General features: G+C 38.3%; 1 protein-coding gene and 1 long non-coding RNA gene across 2 annotated transcripts in view; one reads left to right on the top strand and one right to left on the bottom strand.

The window, feature by feature from the left end:
• Positions 1–15,341, bottom strand: part of rad51 (RAD51 recombinase) — a 74,913-nt gene that overhangs the window by 37,302 nt on the left and 22,270 nt on the right. The window contains exons 3-4 of the mRNA XM_020526676.2: positions 13,624–13,761; positions 3,474–3,591 (exon numbers count right to left, since the gene is read on the bottom strand). Of these exons, the coding sequence (XP_020382265.1) occupies positions 3,474–3,591; positions 13,624–13,761 (256 nt within the window). The remainder of the gene's footprint in view (positions 1–3,473; positions 3,592–13,623; positions 13,762–15,341) is intronic.
• The window catches only part of LOC125483622, a 13,709-nt gene continuing 11,727 nt past the window's right edge, over positions 13,360–15,341 (top strand). The window contains exon 1 of the long non-coding RNA XR_007262558.1: positions 13,360–13,389. This is a non-coding gene — a long non-coding RNA (uncharacterized LOC125483622). The remainder of the gene's footprint in view (positions 13,390–15,341) is intronic.

The following is a 15,341-nucleotide window of genomic DNA, read 5'->3' as shown; positions in this document are numbered from 1 at the left end:
TCAAGTCCAAAAAGTTCTACCTCTAATTATTAGATAATGCGCCTACCTCTAGACACCTAACTAACAGAAATAGCTTCTGAAGAAGGGTCACTTCACCAGAAATGTTAACTCTAATTTTTCTCCACAAATGCTGCCAGACCTGTTGAGTTTTTCTAGCAATTTCTGTTTTTGTTTCTGATTTCCAGCACCTGCAGTTCTTTTAGTTTTTTGTGTTAGAAATAGTTTCCCTCTACCTATTTCCCCACAGTATCCTGAAATATTTGATCAAGTGACTTATGTTTTACGTTTTAAATACAACACAAGTTAAGAAAAAACAAAATACTGTTGATGCTGGAAATTTGAATCAATAGAAAAATAACTGAAATATTCAGCAGTTCAAGCACCATTTATGGCAAGAAAAAGAGTTAATGTTTCAGGTCAATGACCTTTTATGAAATTCTTAATATTTCCAACACTCTTTGCTATTATTCTGCTTTTTTTGTTGTTGTTAACTCTCTGTTGTTTAACTTGGAGCCCAGCAATTATTTCACGGAATTCCCATCAAGGCCCTGTATCCTTCCAGAGGCATAGAGCAAGGATTAGTAATAGCAGCCAGTGTGTCTAACCAAGGCATTTTTTGGTTGAAGAGTGGCTTGAGGGTTCTTGTGGAAAGGTGGCAGTGTCCCAACTCCGGTCGGGGAGGCCCAAGTTCAACTCGTATCTGCTCCAAAGATGTATAATAACATCCCTGAACAGGTTGATTCGAAAATATTCAGTCTTTTGGAGATAAAGATCAGCATTAGAATAGCCTGCTTATCATCTGTGCCTTTATATGTTTTAGTATTCATGTATATACCTGGATCTTTTTGGACTCCAGTACTTCAAGATTTTTCACCATTTAGAAGATACCTGGTTTCCTTCTAAGGTCCAAAATGGATCACCTCATATCTGCCAATGCAAGTCAACAAAGTAGACGTAGTAGGGGAATAGGACTTGCTGGAGTTAGGACACAGGCCATGTTTTGGAATGGCCTCAAGTTTACGGAGGCAACAGTATAGAAAATCAGTGCATTGAAATAGTTACAAAGGCAGATGAACTGAGATGAGTGAAGTCGAAGTATGATAATTGTCTTCATTTATGTTCTACCTAAAGGCAGGTCCTTGGCTCATAGTCTTTCCATGGATCTCCACCTAGTGCCACTTCTTTCATTTGCCAATAACTTTGTTCAATTTCTAAGCCATCCAACTTCAATATTATCTTCCTTCCTCTATTTTATTTGAAGTCTATCCTTCATTATGTCTCTTACAATATATCCTAGTCAGTGATCTGCATTTTCCTAATTACGTTCAATAATTTTTTTTGTTCAGTCACTCCCCCCCCACCTACAGCATTTGCTATTTTTTATGCCTAGCAGATTCTTTCAATGCTCCTCCAAACCAACATTTCAAAGGTCTTTAGCAAGTTGGTCTTCCCCTTTCACAAAGCCCACATCTCTCAAATCAAGCTCTTCACAAGTCACTTTTTCAGTTGTTCATTCAGCTTTCTGGTTAACAACTATCACTTCTGATCAAATATGATCTTTCCCATTGCCCTCCGTGTTCTTATTTCTTTGTTGTGTCTTCTACCTGCAAATCTTATCATTCCTTCTAGTACTTTTTCTCCTAATATATGCTTATTTCTTGGTGATTTTTAGATGTGATGGTTTTGTCAAGTTTGCTTTTCCCCCATGGTGTCATTACTCTATTAGCTTTTGTAGTCTTTCTTCTGTGGTTGCTACACATGCTTATCATCCGTAACTCTACCTGATGCGAGTCACCCGCTAATCGTAACACCAGATTCTGCCTCTTCAATTTATCATTGCCTTTGCATAGGCAATGAACACCATTTCTAATTTTGAAGGCACTAACCTCCTTTTCCAATTAGACAAGGTTCTGCCTTATTTTTGCTGTTTGACCCACGTACAGATTTATTGCAAGTCATCCCCAGTGTACTCCAATGGCTTTCAGCACTGTCAAGAACTTGATCCAGTCAACCCGATGAAATGTTTTCTCAAAATCTACAAAACAAGCACATAATTCCTGTCCAAACTCCTGATCAATTACAATTCATCGATCTCAACATGTCAGTTGCTTCTCGTTCCTCTTCCTCCTTGAAATCCAAACTGGTCATCTCTGATGTAGTTCCGTGCCTTCACACAAGTTTGTTATAACCTCCAAAACAACTTTCCATGCATGGACAATCAGACTACTTCTATAAAAGTTAGTAATTCTATAAAAGTTAGAACATCGACATGCGTTTGACTTCTAGTGATAATCATTACTGTCTGCATGAAGTCCTTTGACCATTCGCTTGATAGTAAATACTTTAGGACAGTTTGGTAAACACTGATGTTAAGTTTGCTTCCATGTTTTAAATCAACAGGCAATCATATAAAGGTGGAAACTGAGAATCTTAGACGGCATGAATATGAAGTTGGAAGGATCAAGTGAAACGCCAAGGGTGCACATAGACTGGTTCATTTTCTGATTGTTGCCAGGGACAGACTAGAATTGATTCCTGAGAAACAGATTCTGGAGTGGTGATTGAAAGTAATGGCAGCAGTTTACATAATATTTAAATGAAGGATATATCTGCTCATCCAAATAGGATGCTAGATAAGCTGCCTGATAATTTATCAACAGTGAAGGAGTTGAGGCAGGTATTGGTAAGATAGAACTGGGTGTTGTCAACATACATTTGAAAATTATACCAAGGCTTCAGATAGTGATGCTAAGGGGCAGCTTTTAGATGAAAAATAGAAGGAGGCTGAGAATTGAACCTTTGGACACTCAGTGGTAATAGTATGTGAACAGAAATGTGGATTGAAAGTGATAAGGGAATGATTAAGGATTACCTTATTATTAACATAACAATATGGATAATGAGCGCTTACAAGCTGAATAGCTGGTTGCAGAAGTAGATAGGAAAGTTTATACAGAAGGAGAGATGGGAGCCGGGTGGAAGGAAGATAGTAAAGTTAGGGAAGGAAACATTAAAAGTTGAGAAGGAGGCCAAAATTGGAGAGAGGTGAGAAGTTGCTAGTGCAGAGACAGGGGAAGAAAGCAGAGACAATACGCGAGAAGTCTGGAGTGACGTTTGGGTGTGTAGTACAAAACTAAAACTTTAAATGAGAGTCAGAACTCTGCAATACAGTTAGAGGAGGAGGAGGAGTTCCCAGGAGGAGTTGCAACAGTTTGATCTGAGCAAAATGGCAGAGGATATAGTCAGGTAGGGATGCTTTATTAAAGAGTACATTATTGTTGTGTAATAATATGTATATACCTTTAAAGGGAGTACCTCTTAAACAACTTGTCAGCCTCCACTTCAATTATCCACTTAACAGGGATGTGAGACATTAGTTCCAGTTTTCCAATGAGGTGCGCAGGACAGGGAGACAGCTCTTTCCCTTTACTATCATAACATATGGAAGCTTTTGAATAAAATTATAATTTTACCTTGTAGAAGTTTATCAAGTTCTTTCGATCCCGTTGTGACCTGAATGATTTCTGAGCGCCTCTGGTGGAACTCTGTAGCTGTAGTAAAGCCCATTGGCACAAGTTTAGCTGCTTCAGCCTAAAAGAAAACAAAGATGTGACAGGGTAGCAGCTGGTAGCAAAGACATCCAAATTTAACCTCAAAGCTTACAACAAAATGTTAATAAAAACGACGCATTTCCTTTTTAAATACAAAGGCCCACAAACTCTGCCAACATCATTAAATGTTACTTGATAATTTAGGATTATTAAATCCAGGATTCTCTCTTCAAGTTTTCAGGAGTTCAATATTGGCGCCAAAGGCTAAAATCCAATAAAATATTCATTCTGGAAATAATTTCCTGTCCTTTGGTGCACTTAGCCCACTTCATTTATGTTATTGTGCATTTATGAAACATGCTAGTGTAAGAACAATGTATTATCACTCTTAAACAAAATGTATTTATTTTCAAGAGCCGCCTGTTTGGAACACAACATGGTCTTTTACCTGTTGCTAATTAGAGATTTAACTATGCTTATGATCTTCAAAATATTTCTAACTCTCAGAATTGTTCACGTGTGTCCATATTGCGTTTTTGATCAAAGACAAATATCACAGAAACTGAATTCAACAGTAAAGAGGAACAAGCTTACTTTGTAGGGAGAAAACAATTTAAGAGAGAATTATTAATGATTCTCAGAATGCCTCAGAATTACTTTAAAATTTATATCACATTTGTATTTTGTTAGCAAATTAAATAGTCCACTTACATTCAGAAAGGTTTCAGAAACAGTTATAAGATGAACAACAAATTAACTGCAGCAACTGTGATTGCTCTGTGACAGCACTGTGATCAGTGAAAGTTAATGGGAGATTTAATAAGGATATTCAAAATGATGAAGAATTTTGATACAGTACATAAGCAAGAAACTATTTCTACCAAGAGGAAGTGTGTTAATCAGAGGATACTAATTTAATCAGCAAGAGAGTGATAGGGGAAATTAGATTTTTTTTAAAATGCAGCTGGTTGTTCTCATTGGGAATGCTCTGCCTGAAAGAATGATGGAAGCAGAATCAATATTAACTAACAAAAAGGATGCCGAAAAATATTTCCATGGAACAAAATTCACAGGGCGACAGGAAATGAGAACTGGACTAATTTGTTTGGCAATTTCAAATAGATGGCACAAACACATGAGCTGAATTGCCTTCTTTTATGTTATACAATTATTCCAAGTTTAAAAACTGGTTATTTATTCAACGTATTTATGCATTAGTAATCATCCAATTCCAAGAAAGGAGAGAAGCTATGGATCTCTTAGTTTGTGAGGATTATTAAAAAAGTATAAACTATTCTATAAAGTACCAGTAAGAAGAGACTGGCTCGCTTTCATTCAAAACAATCTTATAAATCATCTAAGCTGTGCCTTTGTGTTCCTCCTAAGCTATGTTCCCCATAAAATGGACAAGCAAATTTCAGTGTCTATTTTAAGGAAGGGATATTACTGCAATAGAATTACGCATTTTCTGGTTCATTAACTAAATGGGTTCAAGCCAGTTGGATGTCATCATCTTGCGTACTGCCATGCAAAATACACAAAACTAATGGTACGTGCCTTGTATTTTAAGAGCAGTTCTGGGATAGTCATTGTAGTTAGTGTTAGACAGAGGGCATTTTTTACACTGGGGAGAGGGGACACAAGTTTCTAGCAACATAAAGAAATCCTTGCACTCTAGTCACTGTGAAAGTGAAGTCTAGGATTTAGTAAAATTTATGCAGGGCAACTTGTACTAATATAGAAACAAAAAGTGCTGGAGAAACTCAGCAGGTCGGGCAGTATCTGCATAAGGAAAAACCCGTTATGACTCTGCTTCAAGAAGTTCCAAGGGCTCAAACATCAAAATTTGTTTCTCTTTTTACAAATGCTGCTAAACTTGCTGAATTCCGCAGCATTTTCAGTATTTATTTCTGATCTCCACTTTATTTTTAACTCATCTGTGCCTTGAACTCTGATGCTAGGCTTCAGTGATGGGATATGGGAGTAGGAATTGAATAAGACTTCATTTTAGTTCAATTTATTTGCTATATTTTGTAAAATGTTACATCACTGAAGTAACTAGTCGAGTTAGGATGAAAAGGTCAACATGTTCCAAATTAATTTGGTGGAACAGGGAAGAAAGCTGCAGTAATTGGTGGGCCAGAACAGGGTGGTCCTTTGAAGGGAGATAGAAACTAACTTGCAAGGTTGGACAAGGACCACAAATAATGCAAATGGTTCTGAGGAAAGGGTCGGGAACAGTACACAGGCGGATGGTTCAAATTTAACAGCCATTGTAGACTTGATTGTTCAAATGGCCTTCTTTATCTTCTCAGATTGCAAGCATAAAAACCTTATTCCAGTCATTGGAATTTTAACTGAGGAAATCATATAGATAAGTACTTTTTTCCAAAAGACATTGAGCAATACCTTTTTCAACAGAAGGGGATGTGAAATGTTAACATAAAATTGTAACTATTATAAACATGCTTAAGAAGGCCATTATAAATGTTTACCTAGGAAACTTTCATAAATGTAGGCATGAAAATATTGACAGGGCTTGACTTGAGAAAACAAAGTGCAAACCTTAACTTATATTTCTATATTTAATATTCTGAAATATCCCATGGCGCTTCACAGGAGCTCACAAAACAAAATATGATGCTAAGCCACATAAATAGATATTAAGTAAGAAGGCCAAAAAGCTTGGGGAAAGAGATAGGCTTTACGAATTGCCTTATAGGTGAAAAATGAGGTAGGTGTCTAGCTCCCCAGCTACAGAAATTACAGGGATAGAGTGGGAGACCAGGAAGAATTGGAAAACAATGAAATAGTTTTAAAATCAAAAGGATGCTTGGCTTGTAGCTAATGCAGACTAGTATGCACAGGAATGATAGGTGAACGGGATTTGAGTTAAGACACACAGCAAAGTCTCAAATCACACCTAGGCTGCAGACAGGTTGAAAAGAGCAAGGAGGAAGTTTATCTTTGTCATGGTCACACAGGATATAATTTGTGACTCTGACTTTTGCTTCTGGTTGGAGGGATTCAATCATGGAGTGCAGGGAAAGATTTGGAAGGCAACAGCACGTTCAAAGGTCCTGTTGAAAGTGCACTATCAGTAAGCTTGCATGGTTAGGGAGGAGAGTCACATCCAGAATGAGACACAACCCAAGTGGTACATAGCTTGGTTAATTTGGTGGCAACATGGGAATTAGTGTAGAGGGGAAGAGGTGCTTTCTGCTTACTTTTTTTCTGGCTCAGCTTGTAAGTTTTGTTTAAACAGGATTAAATGAAGCCCAGGATCAGGGGCCAAGCACAAAGCAGTGACATCACAGGTAAACCATAAGTTCACTGGTTGATGATAGCCACTAACTTGACTATGATAGCTTACTTTCAGAGTGAAGGTAAATAGGGGAAATATTTACAGGCTACAAACTAAAAGACCAGTATGAAATTTTTAAAAATTAAATTAAGAATTAAGCAATCAAATTAAAGATGCCAGACCAGACAATGTGTTGTAACTACAAGATGTGGGAGCTGGCGGACCCCATTGTGGTTCATAGCGACCACATCTGTAGCAAGTGTTCGGTGCTGGAGTTGATGAGTCTGAGCTTTGAATATTGCAACACGTCAGGAACAGAGAGAGTTACCTGGATACTGTGTTTCTGGAGGCAGTCACACCCATTAGATTCAGTCAGTGGTCAGGAAAAGGACAGTGTGACTACAAATGGGGCAGGTAGAGGGATCCAGGAAGTAGTGCTGAAGGGGTCTCTGCCCTTGACCTCATCCAACAGGTTTTAGAATTTTCTCCCTGTGTGGTTAAGAGCAGGGGATGTAGGGAGGATGAGCAAACTGGCCATAACACCGTAGTCCAGCAAGTCAATCATGGGGGGTGGGGGGGGGGCGCGGCAGGGAGAAGAGAAGAGAGAAATGTAATTGTAATCGGGGATAGTATAGTCAGAGGAATTGACACTGTTCTCTGCAGCCAGGATCAAGAGTTCAGAAGGTTGTGTTGCCTGCCTGGTGACCAGGTTAAGGATATCTCATCTGAGTTTACAGGAGCTTGGATTGGGAGGAGAGAGATCTATTTGCTGTACTTTAATTTGTGCAGTATACGAAACAATGTAACTGAGCTTGTAGTGCAGATTGAAATTGGCAGGTAAGATGTTATAGGATCACAGAGATATGGCTCTAAGGGGATCAGGGCTGGAGTCTAAACATACAGGTCCTATCAAAAGGACAGACAGATGGGCAGAGGGGGACAGGGTTAGCAAATGAGAGAGGAGGCAAAGAAATGATGAGAGGCGACAGCCTGGTGGTATTATCTCTGGACTCTTAATCTAGAGATCCAAATAACGTTCTGGGAACCTGTGTTCAAATCCCACCATGGAAAATGGTTAAATTTGAATTCAATAAAAACAAATCTAATAACCATGAATCGATTGTTGATTGTCAGAAAAACGCATCTGGTTCACTAATGTCCTTTAGGGAAGGAAAAGGTCGTCCTTGCTGACCTGTGACTTTAGACCCACAGTGATGTTTTCTTAACTGCCCTCTGGACAATAAATGCTGGCATTAGCTAGCAATGCCCTCATCCACGAGTGAATAAAAAATGAATAAATAAATCGATAGCAAGAAGTGCTAAAGTCAGAAGGCTCAGAATCTGTGTGGGTATGGGGGTGTGGGTAGATTTGAGGAACCACAAAAATTTAAGAAAAAACATGCTGATGGGAATTGTGTACAGGCCTCCTATCAGTAGTCAGGATGTGGGGAAGAAAATAAATCAAAAGATGGAAAAGGCATGTAAGAAAGGCACTATTATAATAATCCTGGGGAACTTCAAAAGGAAAAGCATACAATGTGATGAAGATTATGGGAAGCTTTGAAAAACCAGCAGAGGGAACTAATAAGCAGCAAAAAGTTAGGAGATATGAAATACGAGAGTAAGTTAGCTAGTAATATAAAAAAAATTTCAAGCATTTTTTTCAGATATCTGAAAGGTAAGACAGAGACAAAAGTGGACATTGAACCACTGGAAAATGAGGCTGTAGAAGGAGTAATAAAGAACAAATAAATAGTGGAGAAACTGAACAAGTACTTTGCATCAGTTTTCATAGTGGAAGACATCAGTAGCAGACCAGAATTTCAAGAGAGTTGTGGTCAGAGGTGAGTATTGTGGCCATCAGTAAGAAGGTGCTAGGGAAGCTGAAAAGCCGGAAGGTGGATAAATTACCCAGACCAGATGGACTACATCACAGAGTTCTGAAGTAGAAACACACTAAAAAGATTGTAGATAAATTGGTGGTGATTGGAGGGTCACAGCGGATTGGAAAATGGTTAATGTAACACCCCTGTTTAAGAAGGGAGGGAGACAGAAGACAGCAAACTATAAGCTGGCTAGCCTGACCTCAGTTGTTGATAAGATTTTACAGCCCATTTCTAAAGGTGAGATTGCAGAGTGCTTGAAAGTGCGTGGTAAAAGAGGAGAAGCACCTGTCAAATCTCTTCGAATTCTTTGAGGTAATGAGCAAGTTAGACAAAACAGAGCCAGTGAACATGATCTTTTTGGATTTCCAGAAGCCATTTAACAGGTGCCGCACAGGTGGCTGTTAAATAAGGTAAGAGGCATGGTATTAGGGACAAGATATTGGTGTGGATAGCGGATTGGCTAATTGGCAGAAGACAAAGAGTAGGGATAAAGGGGTCTTTTTCAGGATGGCAGTCGGTGATCCGAGTTTCGCAGAGACTGGTGTAGAGATCACAACTATTCACATTATGCTTTAATGATCTGGACTAAGAAATGAGGGTGGTTGTTGCTAGGTTTGCAGATGACACAAAGAAAGGTGGAAGGACAGGTAGTGCTGAGGAAGCAGGGAGGCTGCAGGAAGACTTGGACAAGTTAGGAAAGTGGGCAAAGAGTGGCAGATGCAATATCGTGTGGTAAAGTGTGACGATATGCACTTTGTTAGGAAGAATAGAGGCGTAGATTATTTTCTAAACACACAAAGGGACTTGGGAGTCCTAGTTCAGGATCCTCTTAAGGTTAAATGGAGATTGAGTTGGCAGTCAGGAAGACAAATGCAATGTTAGCATTCATTTCAAGAGGGATAGAATACAACAGCAGAAATGTTCTGCTGAAGGCTTTGGTCAAACTGCATTTGGAATATTGAGAACAGTTTTGGGCCCCATATCTAAGGAAGGATTCGTTGGCATTAGAGGGGTCTAGGAGGTTTACAAGCACGATCCCAGGGATGAAGGGCTTGTTACATGAGGAATGGTTGAGAACTCTGGATCTATACTCAATGGAGTTTAGAAGCATGAGGGGGGGGATCTCATCAAAACTTAAAGAATACCAAGGGACCTACATAGAGCGGATGTGGAAAAGATGTTTCCACTAGTAGGACAGACTAGTACCCGAGGGCACAGCCTCAGAGGGAAGGGGCAACCCTTTAGAACTGAGATGAGGTGGAATTTCTTCGACAGGAGGGTTAATCTGTGGAACTCTGCTGCAGAGAGCTGTGGAGGACAAGTCATTGAGTGTATTTAAGACAGAGATATATTGGTTCTTGATCAGGCAAGGGTTCAAACATTATGGGTAGAAGGCAGGAGAATGGAGGCCATGATTGAATAGTGGAGCAGACTCGATGGGCGAAATTGCCTAATTCTGCTCCTATATCTTATGGTTTTTGGAGCAATGATGTTTATAGAAATAGTATGATTTGTGGGGAAAAAAAAAGTGTTAGACCCAGCTTCTCTTCTTCCTCAGCAAACCAACATAATATCAGAATCATTTCACACTTTCCATAGTTTTGATCTAATCCAAAGTGAAGATTCTATGACCTGCTGGTAGCCCTTCTAAAAAAAAAGGGCTGGACTTTCTCAACAAATGCTTGCATGGTTCTACTGTATGGGTAGGGAGGCTTTTGCACTGCAAATTAATTTCCATTGGCTCGGCAGAAGAACCCACACAGCTTAATGATAACTTCAACTTCAGTAATTAGTATTTTTAGGTTTTATGGTCATTTTAAGTTAAAATTTTGATAACTTTATAATTCAATGTAGAATTATACAATCCTATAATCATGTTCCTATAATTAGTGCCCCTGGCAAAAATATAATTTATTTTTAGTTACTGCACAGCTGTAATCTGAAAAAAAAACACAAAGCAAGCTCTCAACACTTTCTCATATCATTTTAATGTTCTTTTGAACGAATTCCATTACCAGTTCCAGACCACACAATGAATATCCCATGTATGGGTACAACATTCATTTCAAACTTCTAAGTTTATTGTCCCAGCTGGTAACAGGTCGAGTGCTGTAAATGGCATGAGTAACCCTAAGACTAGACAAGGGAAAATTAAACAAATCATCTTGGTTTTCACTCCTGAATCAGAAATCAAACTGTAGGCCTGAAACGTCAGCTTTCCTGCTCCTCTGATGCTGCTTGGCCTGCTGTGTTCATCCAGCTCTACACCTTGTTATCTCAGATTCTCCAGCATCTGCAGTTCCTACTATCTCTCAGCATAAAAAGAGCAACCTGTTTTAAATCTCCCTGATGTAAATAAAAAATTGGTGAAGATGTAAAACAATGTTATCCTCCAACGTCAATGCAATGATTCCCGTCGAAAATGCACAAGCATTGGTACCCAATAAAAATCACATTGGTAGCAAAGCCCTTCAGAAGAATGCCAAAATAGCATGTCAACCTGCACTGCCCGAATGAATTTTTTTTTAAAGAAACTTCACAGGACGTAGGCAAAGCCTCATTTAACATCTAGTCCCAAAAATAAAACTGTTTCACCAAGACATCAGAAAGCTTATTAAAGCATATTGTAGAGGGCATTAACGTTTTTCGGAAAGGTTGGGAAAGCAGAGATATAGAGTAAACATTAATTAGGTAACTGTATGATCAGAACTAATTTCACAACAAGTCATGAACAAATTAGAATACTTTATGATGCTCATCAGCAGCCCTGCACACTTGACAAACCCCCAAAATTCTAAACTATGCATTCAAATAAAACTGAATTGCAATTAATTCAAATAGGGTGAAGCTGTAATAATAAGAACACAAACAAATGCTCTGCTCACCATTTGGGAAACACACACTGATAAGGAATGAGCACCTCTACAAAGTACAAGTCCCATGCAGTTCTGGACTGCTTCTAACATGTAAAACAGGCCAATAAAACCACAAACATTTGTTAAATTCAGCAAGCCTCACATAATTCGCATATGAAGTTACTGAATACCATGTTCATTCCATTATTGGTTGAGCTGTTTTTACTTGTTGAACTATTTATTCCTCACGATTGTGCAGTAACCCCGACTTGTGAAATACGTTCAATAAAACCACATGCAGAATCCACCATTTTTGAAAAAATTGGAGAATTCATATTTAAAACATGTTATATTAAAGTCAGTTCATGAAACGATGTATTACAATCCCGGCAATTTATGCAACCCACCAATAACTGCAATTTACCACCACCAACTGTTTGCTTTGTGCAAACATCCATGAAACCACAAGATGGAAGAAAGCAATCCATCGCTTTGCCCTCAGCCTGAGTTTGCATCATTCTCTTGTTTCTCTCTTTATGCCCCCTCAAAGTTTTTTTTTTATTATTCATGGGATGTGGGCATCGCTGCCTGGCCAGCATTTATTGCCTGTCCCTTGATGCCCTTGAGAAGGTAGTGGTGAGCTGCCTTCTTGAACCACTGCAGCCCACTTGCTGTGGTTTGACCCAAAATAATGTTAGGAAGGGAATTCCAGGATTTTGCCCCAGCAACAGTGAAGGAATGGCAATATATTTCAAAGTCAGGGTAACAAATGGCTTAGAGGGAAAGTTGCAGGTGGTGTTGCTCCCATGTATGTGCTGCCCTTGTCCTTCTAGATGGATGTGGTCGTGGATATGGATAGTGCTGTCTAAGGATGTCATAGAGTCAGGGTCGTAGAGTCATACAGCACGAAACAGACCCTTCAGTCTGACTAGTCCATGCCGAACATAATCCCAAACTAAACTAGTCCCACCTGCCTGCTCTTTGCCCATATCACTCCAAACCTTTCCTACTCATGTACTTATCCAAGTGTCTTTTAAACGGTGTAACTGTGCCCACATCCACCACTTCCTCAGGAAGTTCATTCCACATGTACACCAGCCTCTGCATAAAAAAATTTGCCCCTCATGTCTTTTTTAAATCTCTCTCCTCTCACCTCAAAAATATGCTCCCTAGTCTTGAAATCCCCCATCCTAGAGAAAAGACACCTACCATTAACCCTATTTATACCGGTCACGATTTTACAATCCTCTATAAGATCACCTCTCAACCTCCTACGTTCCATTAAAGGAAGGCCTCAGACCGTCCAGCCTTTATAACTCAAACCTTCCATACTTGGCAGCATCCTGGTAGACCTCTTCTGAATTCTCTCTAGCTTAATAATATCCTTTTTATCACAGAATTTCTGCAGTGCATCTTATAGTTACCACACACTGCTTGTCAATAATTTAACCTGATAACCCTGATAAATGTATGGTTGGTGCACTATGAAGAAGAAACAAGACAAGGGACTACTCGAATGAATGGCAGGATGCTAGGAGGCTCAGAGAAACAGACGGATCTTGACCAAATGTTGATACATTATGTTTAAGAATATTGTAAGAACGCAACATCAAGGTGATTTGTACCATGTTTATACTTTTATGGCTGACATTTTGTAATAGGTATTGGTTGTTATTTTTCTACCTCCAAACCTTTGAAAAAAAGTTTTCAATTTTCTTTTTAATATAGGGAAAGAAGTGCCAAAGGAATATGCAAGAACAAAAAGGAAGAATTATGACTACAAAAAGCTTACAGTTAAGTAGCTATTCTAATTGTATAAATTTATTATTGATATTAAAGCTATACTCAAGTTATGTTGGCTTCAGTATATAGTGTGTAAGCTGTAAAGTTTACATAAATAGTTAGCATATATGAAATTCTGAATTTTCCTTACTTTGTAGCTGTTTGAGGAGGAACCTTGGCAGCAAATCCTTCAGGTGTCACTTTTTTAAAAAACTGAAAGAGAGAAAATCTAATTCCATTCCTACCAGTATTTTCTCTGCTTTAGCTTCACTGATGCCCTTGATATTTAGTAGTTCCTTCTTTGGAGCATAGGCCACTGCCTCCACTGTGTGGAAACCTGCTTCTTCCAACTTTTTTACATCATTAGCACTGACTCCACATTGCTGAGAATAAAAGGAAAGGCAGTTCAATTTTATATAAATAACAATCTCTTTTTAAAATCTGATCAATACATGTTATTGCTAAAATATATGTACACAATAAATCAGTTACTTGCAGTTAAGGAATTAGAGGTAAAATGGAACCAAGAACATACCAAAAATACAATTCCATAAGATCTTTAATGGGTTTTAGAAATATGGAGGGAAGCGATAAGGAGCTTTGAAGGCAAGTTACTGAGCCAGAGAAGAGGCATTACAAACTTATGGCACAGTTGTAAGAGGTGTGCAAGGATAGAAAAACCTGGGGGTTCACATACATTTATCTTTAGAAGGTGTCTGGACAGCTTGAGAAAGTAGTTAACAAAGTAAATGGGATCTTGGTGTCATAAATGGAGATACGAGTACAAAATGGATCAGGAATGCTAAACTTTTTATAAAGTTCTGATTGGGCCTCAGTTAGATTTTTGGGTCCAATTCTGGTCATGATAAATTAAGAAGGATGTAAAGGTCCTTGAGAAGGTGCAGAGTATATTAACTAGGATGTTCCAGAGATTTAGGATTTTAGCTCCAAGGTTAGTGAGGAGAAGCTGGGCTGTTTCCTTTGAGAATGATGATTAAGGGGAGATTTTTAAAGGACTGCACAAGATCAGGACAAGTTTATACAAGTCAAAGAAGAATTGCTTCCATTAAGTAACCATACAAAGACAACAGCAGCAGTCTGAAATTTGTGACTCTATAGACAGATGCAGCTCTTTAACATCCCATTTGCAGCTCCCAACAATTTTGAGTTTGATCAAATTAACATGGGGAAAAAAAGGCCTAAAAAATGTCAAGAATAAAGAGGCATGTCCTTAAACGTTAAATCATTACAGTTTCAAATAATTATTTTAATGAAGAAACATAGTTATGCTCTAAATAAACTGCTCAAGTGGTCTAACTAAAACATGAATATGTTTAATATCTTTGCCTCAAAGAAACAAATTTTATTGCTAACCAATTTTTTTCTAATATGGTCAAGACAATAAATTAGTTTGAATATGCTGACACTTTTTTTTTTACACAAATCAAGAGAATCAACAGCCGAGAAAATTCTCCACAACATTAGATAAAGTTTGTTTTCATGCAAATTATTCAAAATCATTATTTAAACCGTCAACAAATAATTCCACTCTTCAAAGTTAGGTCTTTTATAATTTTGATTTTTATTATTATATATCCTATTTATTATGAGGATAATGAAAGTTGAGGCAACCAATGATTTCAAAAGAAAATCAGACAAACATTTGAGGAAAATAATACCTGCAGAGCTAAAAGGATCAAGTGGAGGAATGGATCTGACTGGACTGACATACACAATATGATGATATGAACTAAGTGGGCTGAATTGCCTTTTTCATGGCATAACTTGAACAATATGGGATCTCACAGAAAGAAATGGATACAGAAAGCCATTTTACTTTAAACCTAGCCAGTAGAATTATTCAAGATAATAAGGCGTAGAAGCTGGATGAACACAGCAGGCCAAGCAGCATCAGAGGAGCAGGAAAGCTGACATTTCGGGTCTGGATCCTTCTTCAGAAATT

Source organism: Rhincodon typus, chromosome 8 (genome assembly GCF_021869965.1).
Source record: "Rhincodon typus isolate 14 chromosome 8, sRhiTyp1.1, whole genome shotgun sequence".
Taxonomy (NCBI): domain Eukaryota; kingdom Metazoa; phylum Chordata; class Chondrichthyes; order Orectolobiformes; family Rhincodontidae; genus Rhincodon; species Rhincodon typus.
The sequence above is the reverse complement of the archived record's forward strand: the minus strand, read 5'-3'. Positions and strand labels throughout refer to the sequence as shown.